The sequence below is a fragment of the Scyliorhinus torazame genome, chromosome 4 (assembly GCF_047496885.1).
Source record: "Scyliorhinus torazame isolate Kashiwa2021f chromosome 4, sScyTor2.1, whole genome shotgun sequence".
Classification (NCBI taxonomy): domain Eukaryota; kingdom Metazoa; phylum Chordata; class Chondrichthyes; order Carcharhiniformes; family Scyliorhinidae; genus Scyliorhinus; species Scyliorhinus torazame.
Window position 1 is genome coordinate 215,263,077 of NC_092710.1, and position 15,499 is coordinate 215,278,575.

A 15,499-nucleotide genomic window follows, 5' to 3' on the forward strand; every position below is an offset into this window, starting at 1 on the left:
AACCTCCTAGAGGGGTCCCAGCACATCACTGGGGTACCCCCTAAATACGATGTTGGGGAACCGGGAAGTTATGGGCTGATATTAAATACAATATACAATTCTAAAGGGGATACAGGAGGAGGGACCTGGGTGTATATATATGCATAAATCACTGAAGTTGGCAGGTTGAGAGATTGGTTAATAAAGCAAATGGCAACCTGGGCATCATCAATAGGGGCATAGGAAGTTATGTTAACATGGTATAAAACACTGATTCAGCCTCCAGTGGATTAGTGTCCAGTTCGGAGAATCACAATGCAGGAAGGACATGACGGCATTAGAGAGGGTGCAGAAAAGAGTCACAAGAATGAATTCCATGGGAAGATTGGAGAAGTTGTGACTGCTCTCCTTGCGGAAGTGAAGGTTGAGAGGAGATTTGATGGAGGTATTCAAAATTATGAATGGTTTGGAGAGAGTGGATAGGGAAAAACTAGTCCCATTGTTCGAAGGATCTAGTATCAGAGGGGAGAGAGAGATTTAAGGCAATTGCCAAAAGAAGCAATAGTGACACAAGAAATATATTTTCCATGCAGCGAGTGAATATGATCTGGGATGCACTGGGGGAGTGTGGTAGAGAAAACGTCAACTGAGATTTTCAAGAATGGAACTGGATCATTAGCTGAAAGGGAAAAAATTGCAGGGTTATGGAGGAACCAAAAAAACCAGGGAGTGGCACGAGACAAATTTCTCCTTCAGAGAATCAGCACTGATATAGCTAGCCAAAGAGCCTCCCTCTGTGCTGTAGCCATTCTGTGATTCTATGAAAACTGCAAATTCAGAGTTCCTTAGCTAACATTGTCATCTGTATGCTACTTTTTAAGATGTATGTTTGGTTCCAGGAGCTGGCATTGGTCTCAGACTGTGTTGCTGCGGAGTTCCAGCCTCTTCACATGTGACTGCTTGCTAAAGATCAGTTTGGGCAATATATCTGATGGGGTGAAATGGACAAGAAATCTCTAACATCCTGGTTTCCTGATGTAATATGTTCTGCTTTCCCCAAAGTGCTTATGACAGGCTGACTTGCTGACAGTTCCCTTATTGTGATCAATTTTTAGATGAGCAATTTTGGGGACAGAAGTTGGTCATGCTGCTGGAATGTTAAGGTGTCGCTGCAAAGGCGCTGATCATTATATTCACCACGTATTTTCTTGGTGCGTTGCTGTTAACACTACACTTATACTAAATGCACACTCTTTTGTGCATCCAAAATTGCTTTGTAGTGAACAAAAATGGGTGCAGAGCTGGCCTAAAACTTACACTGACAAAATTTATTTTTAGTCAACCAAAATTACACAGCTGCTATTATAGTACCAACTCATGTGTTTACTTAGCCGTACAAACTACTCAGGACTAGCAGAAAAGTTAAAATTATCAATATCTCTATAAATTAAATCTTCAGCTTTGGCAAAAGCCTGGTTTCAAGGAACTCAACACTGAACAAGATTAGAATGAAATCCCAGACATTTAATTAGTCTGCACTTTATGTTTACAGATAGTGTAAAATCTATTGCGCTATGGCAAAATGCAAAATTAAATATTAATGACAATTTTAACAATTAAATTGCCCCACAATCAAATAGTATATTATTTATTTTCCTTTATCAAGAGTTTAATCTTGAGGGCCATAGCGCCAAATTCAAATCTATCAACGTCAATAACCAACTGCCATTCTCCAACAATAACAACTTGGATTTATATAGCACCTTTAGCATAATAAAACATCCCATAGTGTTTCACAGTATGGTAAAACAAAATTTGACACCGAGCTATATAAACCATTCTTAGGGAAGACGGATAAAAGCTTGGTCAAATTGGCAGTTTCAAGGAAACTCTTCAAGTGGAATAAAGAGTGGTTGGGAGAATTTCAGAACTTTGGGCTGACGCAGCTGAAGGCACGGCATCAATGGTAGAGTCTTAAAATCGGGGGGGAAAGGGGGGGGGGGGGGGTGCTCAAGGTGCCAGAATTAGAGAAGCACAGAGATCTTGTAAGGTTGTGGGATGGAGATTATAGAGACAGGGAGTATGAGGGTGTAAAATAAATCGAAAACACACAAGAATTTTAAAATCAACGCATTGCTCGACAAGAAGTCAATGTCAGTCAGCAAGCTCTGGAGTAATGGGGGAACGTGGTTTAGTGCAAAGGGCATCTGAGATTTCGATGACCTCAAGTTTCCGGAGGGTAGAATTTGGTAGGCTAGCCAGAGGTGCATTGGAATAATCAAGCCTTGAAAGAATAAAGGCATGGATGAGGGTTTCAGCACCAGATGAGCTGAGGCAGGGTGGAGTTGGATGACGTTTTTGATGAAAAAAAATGGTCTTAGTGCTGCCATGGATAGGAACAGCTTCTTCCCCACAGATACTAGTGGACAGCACGGTAGCACAGTGGTTAGCACTGTTGCTTCACAACGGCAGGTTTGATTCCCAGTTTGGGTCACTGTGCAGAGTCTGCACATTCTCCCCATGTCTGTGTGGGTTTCATAAGAACTAGGAGCAGGAGTAGGCCATCTGGCCCCTCGAGCCTGCTCCACCATTCAATGAGATCATGGCTGATCTTTTGTGGACTCAGCTCCACTTTCCGGCCCGAACACCATAACCCTTAATCCCTTTATTCTTCAAAAAACTATCTTTATCTTAAAAACATTTAATGAAGGAGCCTCTACTGCTTCACTGGGCAAGGAATTCCATAGATTCACAACTCTTTGGGTGAAGAAGATCCTCCTAAACTCAGTCCTAAATCTACTTCCCCTTATTTTGAGGCTATGCCCCCTAGTTCTGCTTTCACCCGCCAGTGGAAACAACCTGCCTGCATCTATCCTATCTATTCCCTTCATAATCTTATATGTTTCTATAAGATTCCCCCTCATCCTTCTAAATTCCAACGAGTACAGTCCCAGTCTACTCAACCTCTCCTCGTAATCCAACCCCTTCAGCTCTGGGATTAACCTCCCATAAGTCCCGAAAGACGTGCTGTAAGGTCATTTGGACATTCTGAATTCTCCCTCTGTGCACCCGAACAGGCGCCAGTTGGAGTAACTGTAACTTCATTGCAGTGTTAATGTAAGCCTACATGTGACAATTAAGGATTATGAAAATTACTAGATTGAACGACTCTCCCTCGGACTGATCTGTTCCCTGTAAGACACTATTCATGACGCCCTATTCTGCTCTTGCTCATGTATGTGCTTGGTTTGGCCATTATTCAGCACTGTAACCAATCACCATTTGTCAATTTTTGTTTTCTACCGTGTACGTTCCCTTGGCCGCAGAAAAATGCTTTTCACTGTAGATCGGTACATGTGACAATAAATCAATCACTTAATCTCAGGGTCCAATATGACACCAAGGTTGCAAACTCCAACTCAAATTACTTATTAAAATAGAATTGATGAACTGAGAAACAAATTTGGAGAGAATAACGGAATCAGATTTTAGAACCCAATCATTTCAAAAAATATATATTTTATTCCAAACGCAATCAATAACATACACAAACAACAGGCACATTTATACACTGTTGTTATTTGTTATGTTTTCCCCTTTTCTCCCCTAAACTACCCCAAACCCCCCCCCAACACCGCTAGCGGCAAACTGATCTTTAAAGACAGAAAGAACACCTCCAGCTTACATAGAACCCATCTCCTGACTCTTCTCCCCCCCCCCCCCCCCCCCCCCGCTCCTCCCAGAGCGAACCTGTTCTTCTCCAGTTTTAAAAATCCATACAATCCCCCAACCAAGCCGAGATCCTAGTGGCACCATCGACCTCCGACCTCCAACGCAGTAAGATTCGCCGCTGTGCAACCAGAGCGGCGAAGGCCACATCGGCCCCCCTCTCCTCCAGCAGTTCCGGTAGGTCCGAAACACCAAATGTCGCCACCAAACAGCACAGCAACATCCTCAACCCCACTATTTCTGACAGAATCTCGAAAACCGCAGCCCAAAACCCCCCAACTTTGTGCACACCAAACATAGGAGTGTGATTCGCCGGCCCCTTCCCACATATCTCTCATATCCTCCATCCTCGGGAAAAACCCATATGGGCCCAAGTCATGCCCCCCTTATCAGCTGTTGTGAATTCAAGTCGGGGATGGTGCTAACTTCTTCTTAACAAAGTCTGCATTGTCCCAGTTGGGTGCACATACAGTAACTAAAACAACCAACACCCCTGTCCGGACCCCACTAACCATCACAAACCCCTCCCACCCTGGTCCCGCACCTCCCTGGCCACCACAAATGTCACCTTTTTTGCTAAACAGGGTCGCAAGCCCCCTTAACTTCCGTTAGCCCTACCAATCCCTTCCTTAACTGTGTCTAGTCCTTCATCCGCAATTGTGTCCTCTGAAGAGAAGCCATATCTGCACCAACACCCGAGACCATTTAACCGCATCACACAGACTGCGGAAGTTCCATGTTACTATCCTCACCAGGGGATTTTGAGCACCCACAAGAGCACTAAAGTCCGCCATCCCCACCTAGCACAGATCCCGTCCAACCCTGTAGCTTGGGCCCACCAAAAATGGCCACCCCCTCTGGTTACCTGCTGCATCTCCTCACCCATACTGCTTTGGTTTACCAGCATTGCGACTCCCACATGGAGATCAACACAAAGAATTCCACCCAAAACCCCCATTCTGCTTCCATTACCGTAGTTCATACGTTCATAAGGAATAGGAGCAGAATTAGGCCATTCAGCCCATTGAGTTTGCTCTGCCATTCTATCATGCCTGATATGTGTTCCTCATCTGCTACCTACAATGTTACAGATCAAGAGCTGGTTTGCGAAATCAGCCAGAGCATCTCCTCCCTAGAACACATGACCTTGGAGCAGGAGTAGGCAATTCAGGCTCCCAAGCCTAACACCTTCATTGTGATCAAACCTGATCCCATTCTGGCCTCAACTCTACTGTCCTGCCCGTTCTCCATAACCCTTCAACCCATTACCAATTAAACATCTATCTAACTCCTCCTTAAATTTACTCACTGTCCCTGCATCTACCACACTTTGGGGTACCGAATTCCACAGATTCACAACCCTTTGGGAGATGTAGTTTCTCCTCAAATCTGTTTTACATTTGCTACCTCTTATTCTAAGATTATGAGCACTTGTTTAGAATGCCCCACAAGGAGAAGCTTCAGCTCCACGTCTACTTTATCCATACCTTTTATCATCTTGTATACCTCAATTAGATTTCCCCTCATTATTCTAAACTCTGGAGAGTATAGGCCTAAACTGTTCAATCTCTCCTCATACGACAAACTCCTCCTCTCTGGAATCATTCGAGTGAACCTCCTCTGAACTCCTCCAATGTTACTACATCTTTCCATAAATAAGAGGACCAAAACTATGCACAAGTGTGGTCTTACTAATGCCTTGTACAGTTGCAACAACACTTCCTTACCTTATGCTCAATTCCTTTTTGCTATAAATGCCAACATTCCATTTGTTTTCCTGATTAACTGCTTTTCTTACTCCTTCAAAATGTCCCTCCCCAGGCAACCCCCTACCAGAGCTCCAAAACTGACCCACCACTCGGGACCATCACCCCAACAACCAACCAGTACAAAACCAACATGTGCAAAAGCAAAGCAAAAAACATATCAATTATGAACTTGTATATACACATAAAAAGCCATAAAACAGCCTTCCTCCAACCCACATTACTTGACGACGTTGTCCGCATCCTTCCGAGTCGCAAAGTAATGTTCACTGCCATTGAAGGTCACCCAAAGTTTGGCCGGGTACAACACCCCAAACCGGACCTTGTTCTGAAAGAGCATCGCCTTGTCCTTATTAAACCCTGCCCACCGTTTGGCCAGCTCCAATGTCCTGATAAAGTCGGATCGGATTCCCTTCCTAGCTAGTCTCGAGTTGCCTTGTCTCGAGTGGGCGGCACGGTAGCACAGTAGTCAGCATTGTTGCTGTTCGATTCCCAGCTTGGGTCACTGTCTGTGTGGAGTCTACAAGTTCTCCCTGTGTCTACGTGGGTTTCCTCCGGGTGCTCCGATTTCCTCCTACAAGTCCCAAAAGACGTGCTTGTTAGGTGAATTAGACATTCTGAATTCTCCCTCTGTGTACCAGAACAGGTGCCGGAATGTGGCGACTAGGGGATTTTCACAGTAACTTCACTGCAGTGTTAATGTAACACTAACCCTCCCCTCCTCGACCAGCTTCTCTAACATCTTTGAAACGTAGCCCGTGGTACTTGTTCCCTCCACCCCCTCCGGCAGACCTACAATTCGCAGATTGTGCCGCCTGGACCAATTCTCCTTATCGTCCACCTTTGCCTTCAGCACCTTGGAGGCCTCCTCCTGCATCGCCATCTCTGCCTCCAATGACACGATCTGGACGTTATGGTCCGACACTGCCCTTTCCACCTCTCAGATACTCACCCCTTGCTTCTCCACCAGATCCAGAGTCTCGCGAAAAGAGGCTACTGCTCCCTCGATTGCCATGGACCAGTCCTCTTGCATCCCTTTTCGCTGTTGCTGAAAGGTCCCCTTGATAAAGTCCATCAACTGTTCCACAGGCAACGTGGCAGACGTCGACGACGTCAACAACATCTACAATACTTCCCCCTTTGCCATTTTCTCCATTGGTGCATTGCCACGCGTATCCTCCAACTTGAGCCAGGGCTTTTGCCGGGTGTGAAAACCCGCCGACATCCCATTCTGGGGGAGAAACACCCTCCACTCGCTTTGCACTTTTTGCACAAAAATCACCCATTAATAGCTGGGCAGAAAGGGCGAAAATCTACCTGGTGCGCGACCGATAAGCTCATGGCTGCCACCGAAGTCACCATGGACCCCAATCGTTCTACTGTTTCTCCCCTACATCAAGGCCCTTGGGCAGCAAATGACAGACTTCAGCCGGGAAGGTTGCATTGTTTGTGATAAAGGACTGAAGGCAGAGCTCCCTAGTCACCAATGTCTCACTGACTGTTCGCAACCTTGGTGTTGAATTTTGGTGAGAGGAAAATCACCCCATATAACTGCATCCCTCCATCAGTGGTTCATTGCTAAGCATTCACTGGTTATGGGTTTCAATATGTTGTATGGGTGGAGGTGTCCTGCCTCCCATAGTTTGCCCGGTCCCATGTAGGATAAAGTCCACATAAGTCATACAAGGACATACTGATATTTACTATGTCAATTGTTTAAAATGTTCAATAATGATTGTGTCCAAAGAACAGAAAGATGAACCAGTCAAGGCTCCAATCTGATACAAATCAATGAGATTATTCAGTACGACAGATTGGTTAGATAATAGCATCGTACAATTACATAGATACATAGAAGACAGGAGCAGGAAGAGGCCTTTTGGCCCTTCGAGCCTGCTCCGCCATTCATCACGATCATGGCTGATCATCCAACTCATTAGGTTACTCCTGCTTTCTCCCCACAGCCTTTGATCCCATTCTCCCCAAGAGCTATATCCAGCCACCTCTTGAATATATTCAAAGTTTTAGCATCAACTACTTCCTGTGGTAATGAATTCCACAGGCTCACCACTCTTTGTGTGAAGAAATGTCTCCCATCTCTGTCTGAAATGGTTTACCCTGAATCCTCAGACTGTGACCCCTGGTTCTGGACACACCCATCATTGGTAACATCTTCCCTGCATCTACACCGTCTAGTCCTGTTAGAATTTTATTAGTCTCTATGAGATTCCCCCCCTCATTCTTCTGAACTCCAGCGAGAGCAATCCCAATCTAGTCAATCTCTCCTCATATGACAGTCCCACCATCACTTGAATCAGTCTGGTAAACCTTCGCTGCACTCCCTCGAGAACAAGAACATCCTTCCTTAGAGAAGGAGACCAAAACTGCACACAATACTCCCCAAGGGGGGCCTCACCAAGGCCCTGTACAATTGCAGCAACACATCCCTGCTTCTACACTCGAAACCTCTTGCAATGAAGGCCAACATACTTAGCCTTCTTTACCGCCTGCTGCACCTGCATGCTTACCTTCAGCCAATGGTGCACAAGGACACCCAGGTCCCGCTGCACACTTCCCTCTCCCAATTTACAACCATTTGGGTAGTAATCTGCCGTCCTGTTTTTGCTTCCAAAGTGAATAACCTCACACTTATCCAAATTATACCGCATCTGCCATTGATTTGGCCACTCGCCCAACCTGTCCAGATCTTGCTGGAGGATCCCTGCATCCTCGTCACAATTCACCCTCCCACCTAATTTGATATCATCTGCAAACTTTGAGATGTTACATTTTGTTCCCTCATCCAAATCATTTAGATATATTGTGAATAGTTGGAGAACCCAGCACCAATCCCTGTGGTACCCCACTAGTTACTGCCTGCCAATTTGAAGAGGACCCATTAATCCCTACTCTTTGTTTCCTCTCTGCCAATCAGTTTTCTATCCATCTCAATACATTTCCCCCAATCCCATGTGCTGTAATTTTACACAATAATCTCTTATGCGGGACTTTGTCAAACATCTTCTGAAAGTCCAAATATACCACATCGACTGGCTCTCCCTTGTCGATTGTACTGGTTACCTCTTCAAAGAATTCCAACAGATTAGTCAAGCATGATTTTCCCTTCATAAATCCATGCCGACTCGGACTGATCCTGCCACTGCTCTCTAAGTGTTCCACGCTCCAGTCCTTGATAATGGATTCAAGCAGTTTCCCCACTACCGATGTTAGACTTTCGGGCCTTTAATGCCCTGCTTTCTCTCTGCCTCTCTTTTTGAATATCGGAGTGACGTGAGGTATGCTCCAATCTGCAGGGACAGTTCCAGAGTCTATAGAATTCCAGAAGATGACCACCAATCCATCCACTATTTCCAGCGCCACCTCCTTAAGAACTCTGGGATGCAGATTCTCAGGCCCTGGGGATTTATCAGTCTTCAATCCCATCAGTTTTCCCAGCACCATTTCTCTATTAATGTTGATCTCCCTCAGTTCTTCCCTCTCACTAAAACTTTCATTTTCCAACATTTCTGGGATCTGATTTGTGTCCTCATTTGTGAAGACAGAACCAAAGTATGTATTCAATTGCTCAGCCATTTCTTTGTCCCTTATTATGCATTCCCCTGTTTCTGTCTGTAGGGGGCCTACATTTCTCTTTACCAATCTCTTTCTCTTCACATACCTGTAGAAACTCTTAGTGTCAGTCTTTATGTTCCTGCAAGCTTCCTTTCGTACTCTACTTTCCCCTTTTTAATCAATCCCTTCGTCCTTCTTTGCTGAATTCTAAACTGCTCCCAATCCTCAGACCTATTATATTTCTTGGCCAATCTGTATGCTTCTTCCTTGTATCGGATACTATTTCTAATTTCCTTTGTAAGCCATGGATTGGCCCTCTTACCCCCTTTGCTTTTGTGCCAGATAGGAATGAACAGTTGCTGTAGTTCCTCCATGCGTTCCTTGAATGTTTGCCATTGTCTATCAACTGTCATCACTTTAAGTAACTCTCCCCAATCTATCAAGGCCAACTCTTGCCTCATATCCTCATAGTTCCCTTTCTTAAGATTCAGCATCCTAGTCTCTGAATCAACTACTTCACTCTCCATCTTGCTAAAAAATTCTATCATGTTATGGTCGCTCAACCCCCAGGAGTCTCGTACAACCAGATTGGCAATGATTCCCTTTTCATTACACAGTATCCAGTCTAAGATGGCCTGCTCTCTAGTTGGTTCCTCCACATATTGGTCAAGAAAACTATCCCGTATACACTCCAGGAATTCCTCCTCTAAAGCATTGTGGCTAATTCGATTTGCCCAATCTATGTGAAGATTAAAAATCGCCCATGATCTACCGATATTCCCTTGTTACATGCATCTCTAATTTCTTGTTTAATGCCATTCCCAACCTCACCACTGCAGTTTAGAGGTCTATATATGACACCCACTAATGTTTTTTGTCCCTTGGTATTTCTCGAATACTGCTGGTTTAGCACAGGGTTAAATCGCTGGCTTTGAAAGCAGACCAAAGCAGGCCAGCAGCACGGTTCAATTCCCGTACCAGCCTCCCCGAACAGGCGCCAGAATGTGGCGACTAGGGGCTTTTCACAGTAACTTCATTTGAAGCCTACTTGTGACAATAAGCGATTTTCATTTCATTTCATTTCAACTCTACCCATCCAGATTCCACATTTTCAGAGCCAATATCCTTTCTCACTACTGTGTTAATTTCCTCTTTAACCAGCAGTGCCACACCACCAGCTTTTCTGTTATGCCTTTCCTTCCTCAATACTGAAAACCCTGGGACATTCAGATCCCATCCCTGTTCACCCTGCAGCCATGTCTCCATAATCCTAATTATATCATACCCATTTATATCTATCTGCTCGCTTAGTTCATCCACTTTATTGCAAATGCTCTGTGCATTAAGGCATCATAGAGAATGAACTGCCATCAGAAAGCTATTGATTAACTGGGCAACACAGGAGCAGGTTCTCAGATTTACCTCACAGGATAAAATCTAAACCTAAAAGATTGAGTTTACAATTTCTCTATGAAATAAAGAAAGGAAATTTTCTTTGTTTTCCCTAAAGCTTACCGCAGAAAGAACCCCGGATTAATCTTCGTAAATGTGGCCTGTCAGGGAGGTAGCGATACTTGCATCCAAAAATACTTAGGTTCGAAGTATGGTCACCAAAGAAACGAAGCTGCCGATACATCTCCCCACAGCGGTAGCAAAAGTTAGTGTTGCACTGCGAGCAGTTCATGTGATCGCAACCTTCTGTCCTCTGGATATGAATCTTTTATTGCAAAACAAAATTAGCAGCGTGCATTAGGGCACAATTTTAAGCAAAGATCATAAAAATCCCTCGAAGGAGTTAGGCTATATGTCTACAGCTCTCAAACCACGTAACCTGTCAGTTTGGTCATATTATTAAAACCATGCGAGGTGGAGAAGCAACTTTTTAATCTCTCACCATACCACTGAAGTCCGATGTATGCAGCGACATCCCCAAGAGTGTGGCTCTGCTAAAGAAACAAAGTGTTTCCATTTAGCAGCTGAAGGACAGCTGGTGGTAAGCAAGCTCACTGAGGGACTGCAGCTTTAATTAAATTAATAAGGGTGCTCCAAATCATTGCTCAGGATAGTAAATGCTCATTGTATTAGATAGTAAATATGGGGCGGGGCGTGAGGGAAAAGGGAAGACTCTACTTTGGTTGCAATCAATGACAGGTGCAAGCTTTACACATTCTGAAAAGTGCTTTACTTGTTCTTTAAATTTGAAGAGGAAACAGTGAAAAATATTCTAAACTACATATGCGAGTGGGAAAGATAGCAGCAAATGGGATATAATGAAAATGGGGTATATTGAAAAGTAGTTGGAGAATAGAATAAGTAAAATAATCTAGCTCTGTGCTCTGGTGAGACCACACTGCTGTGATATTCTGCTTCGGATAACACAGGCTGCTACTTGATGCAGTCTTAACTAAAGGATGCTCCAGATTCTGAAATGAGTTCAACGTGTTTATTGAACTATTAACACAGTTCTCAAATGAGTTCGACACTGCTAATCTAACTGTAGTAACTCAGTCTAACTCTACCAGCTTGCTCGAAGCCACGTGCTGGGGTGTGATGCTGCTGATCAACCCTGTCTAACTCTCTAGATGTCTGTCTGTGGAAAGAGGCAGGGTGGGAGTGCCTCATCCCTTTTATAGTGTTTATGTCATGCCCCTTTGTGGTGATTCTGAGTGTCCTGACTGTCCATTGGTTGTGTCCTGTTCTGAGTGTTCATTGGTTGCATGTTTGCAGATCATGACATCTGCCCCCTTTTTTTTCTTTTAGATGTATGCACATGTGAATGTGTCTGTCTAATGTGACTGACTGAGGAATACAGAACAGAACAAACAAAACAAATGCTCATAAGTCCAGCCTCTGAGGCTTGTGTCAGATCCTCGTCGACCGCCGGAGAGCTGGTGGAGGGGATGACGGTGTCTTGACAGGCGAGTGGGAGGCACGACTGGTGGCCTCGTTGTTCGAGGTGTCTGGAGATGGCAATTCGACATGTGGAAATGGAGGGGAAAGTGGTTGGGGGCAAGCAACGTTTCGCAGTGCCCTTCGATTCCTTTGCACAATGGAGCCATCAGCCAAACGTATGACATAGGACCTGGCGTGGCCTGTCGAACGACAGCCGGAACAAACCACCCACCACCTGGTATCTTAATCCTGACCGTGTCTGCCGGGGACAGCACGTCCAGATCGGGGGCATGTGCGCCATAGCCCTGCTTCTGGCTGTCGCAAAGCTGCTGCACCTTCTGCAGCACCGGGAGGTGATCAAGGTTGGGCAGGTGTATGGCTGGAAGTGTCGTCCGCAGGTCCCTGTTCATCAGCAGTTGAGCTGGCGACATGCCAGTGGACAAGGGAGACGACCAGTACGCAAGTAGTGCAAGGTGTATGTTGGAAGCGGAGTCCGAGGCCTTCCGGATGAGCTGTTTCACGATGTGCACCTCTTTTTCAAAACTTTGCCATTGGACAGCGGATCGTGCGGACTGGAGGTGACATGCCTGAAATTGTAGCTCTTGGCAAACATGGACCATTCTCGACTGTGGAAGTACGGGCCATTGTCGCTCATGACGGTCTTCGGGATGCCATGCCATGAGAATGTCTCTTTACACGCTTTGATGACGGTTCGTGAGGTGAAGTCTGGCAGCTTCAGCACCTCAGGATAGTTCAAAAATTAATCGATGATTAAGATATAGTCGCAACCATTCGCGTAGAATAGGTCAATGCCAACCTTGGACCACGGAGAGGTCTCTAGGTCATGTGGTTGGAGCGTCTCCTTGCTCAGCGCTGGTTAGAGCGTCTCCTTGCTCAGCGCTGGTTAGAACCTCTGACAGGTTTCGCAGAGCAGTTCAAGACCAATGTCCTGGTTGATGCCGGGCCAGTAGACAGCTTGCCGGGCCCTGCGTCTGCACTTTTCTACGCCCAGGTGTCCCTCATGAATCTGCCGCAGCACCATGCTCTGGAGACGTAGCGGGATGACTATCCTTTCCAGCTTCAGCAGGGTGCCGATCAGCGTCAGATCGTCCTTGACGTTGTAGAATTGACGGCATTGCCCTTTCTGCCAGCCATTGCCATTGAAGATGACTCGCTGCAACAGGGGGTCTTTGGCCGTCTCTTCTCGGTTGAGAAAGGTCTTCTCATCTGTTACTGAGAGAGTGCTTGCACACATTTGTACTGGCAAGTCAATGTGCTGGATGATCTCCAGTGGTTCACTGGGTGAGTTGACGGAGCGGGACAATGCATCGGCGATGATTAGCTCCTTGTCAGGTGTGTACACGAAATTGAAATCACACCTCCGGAGTTTGAGCAGAATTCTCTGCAAACGAGGCGACATGTCGTTCAGGTCCTTTTGGATGATGTGGACCAGAGGCCTATGATCTGTCTCAACAGTAAATGTTGGCAAGCCGTAGACATAATCATGAAATTTGAGGCTGCCAGTGAGAAGACCTAAACATTCTTTCTCAGTCTGCGCATATCTAGTCTCAGTGGGTATCATTGCCCATGACGTGTATGCTATTGGTACCCAGGATGACGTGTCGTCTCTTTGAAGCAACACCGCCCCAATGCCATCCTGACTCGCATCTGTGGCTATCTTGGTCTCTCGGTCTGGGTCAAAGACTGCAAGGACGGTGCAGTGGTGAACATGGCTTTCAGCTCCAGCCACTCTGTTCGGTGCTCCGCCTTCCACTCAAAGGCGGTTGATTTTTTTCACCAGGTTGCATAGGGCCTGGTGTGTGTGGCCAAATTTGGGATGAACTTGCCAAGGAAATTGACCATTCCCAGGAAGCGCAGTACTGCCTTCTTGTCCTCGGGGACTTTCATTGCCTCGATGGCTTTAATTTTGTCTGTGTCTGGGCGCACACCGTGTTGCGAAATCTGATTGCCCAGGAACTTCAGCGTGGATGTCCCAAAACAGCACTTGGACCTGTTTAGCTTGAGGCCATGTTCATGTATGCGTCGGAATACTTTCTTGAGTTGCGACACATGTTCCTCTGGGGTTGTGGACCAGATTATGATACCGTCAACGTAGACATGAACCCCCTCTATTCCCTCCATCATCTGTTCCATGATGCGATGGAAAATCTCTGATGCCGAGATGATGCCAAATGGCATTCGGTTGTAGCAGAATCTGCCAAAAGGTGCGTTGAAGGTGCAGAGCCTTCTGCTGGATTCTTCAAGATGGATTTGCCAAAATCCTTGGGTACGTCCAATTTTGTGAAGAAGCACACGTGTGCCATCTCACTTGGGATTTCTTCCCTCTTTGGGATGGGTAATGTTCCCTCATAATGTTTTTGTTTAGATCCTTGGGATCAATGCAGATGCGTAGGTCCCCCGAAGGCTTCTTTACGCACACCATCGAGCTGACCCAGTCGGTTGGTTCAGTGACCTTGGAGATGATGCTTTTTTGTTGTAGACTTGTGAGCTCTGCCTTCAGGCGCTCTCTCAGTGGAGCAGGGACACGTCGTGGTGTGTGGACCATTGGCTTGGCATCAGGCCGCAGTAGAATCTTGTACTCGTATGGCAGCGTGCCCATCCCGCTAAATACATCTGGGTACTGGGTTTGGATGTCGTCAATGCTGGCCTGAAGATCAAAGTGGGTCAGCGTCGTGGTGTAGACCCTTTGAATGAGGTTCAGTTGCTTGCAGGAGTGCGCACCTAGCAGGGACGGCCTGTCTGGTTTAACAATCTCGAAGCATAAGCTTGCTTGTGTGTGTCGGCTGGACACCTGCAGATGGCAGGACCCCAGTGCCTTGATTGCGGTTCCATTGTAGTCCAGGAGTTTGCAGGCAGCTGGAAGGATTGTAGGGGGCTTCTTGATTCTCTTGAAGTCCACCTGCGAAATCAGGTTGGCGGAGGCACCTGTGTCCAGTTTGAACTGGATGGGGCAGTGGTTGACCTTCATCACTGCATGCCATTCGTCCTCGGAATCCATGGCCAGGATTGATTGGACTCGCGATGTGTCCGGTGTGGTGTATTCGCACTTCGTAATAATGTACACTCGGTAAATGTTGTCAAGGTATTCATCATCTGGATCCGTCGCACTGCCTGGATCAGAGTCATGCATTTGGTGTTGCACACTTCTAATGCGCCGCTGTCGGAATTGGGAGCACTGGCTCCTGACTGGTGGTGCAGATCTGCACGGGGCTGCATAGTGGTTTGGTTTCCCACAGTTTAAACAGCGTTTGCCTCCTGCAGGGCAGTTTTAAAAAAAATGGGTGGTGCCACAGTTCGCACACGTCATGACGCTCAGTGCGTTGTTGCGCATGCACGGTGTGCTTCTCGGACGTCTGCACCTGCGCAGTGCGGTTTTCGGCTGCTTCGTGTTCCCAATCGCATTGCGCATGCGTCGGGCCCCGAGAAGAACGTGCGAAATGGCCGCTTTCGTCAATGTGGAGGCGCTGCACCCGGAAGTTGGTCTGAACACTCCCCACCTCGTGGGAGGCTTGTTTTTCACTTCCTGCCGTTTTGTACTG

General features: G+C 46.3%; 1 protein-coding gene across 1 annotated transcript in view; it reads right to left on the reverse strand.

The window, feature by feature from the left end:
- rnf217 (ring finger protein 217) overlaps nucleotides 1-15,499 on the reverse strand; it is a 192,068-nt gene that overhangs the window by 60,563 nt on the left and 116,006 nt on the right. The window contains exon 4 of the mRNA XM_072499277.1: nucleotides 10,563-10,764. Within this exon, the coding sequence (XP_072355378.1) occupies nucleotides 10,563-10,764 (202 nt within the window). The remainder of the gene's footprint in view (nucleotides 1-10,562; nucleotides 10,765-15,499) is intronic.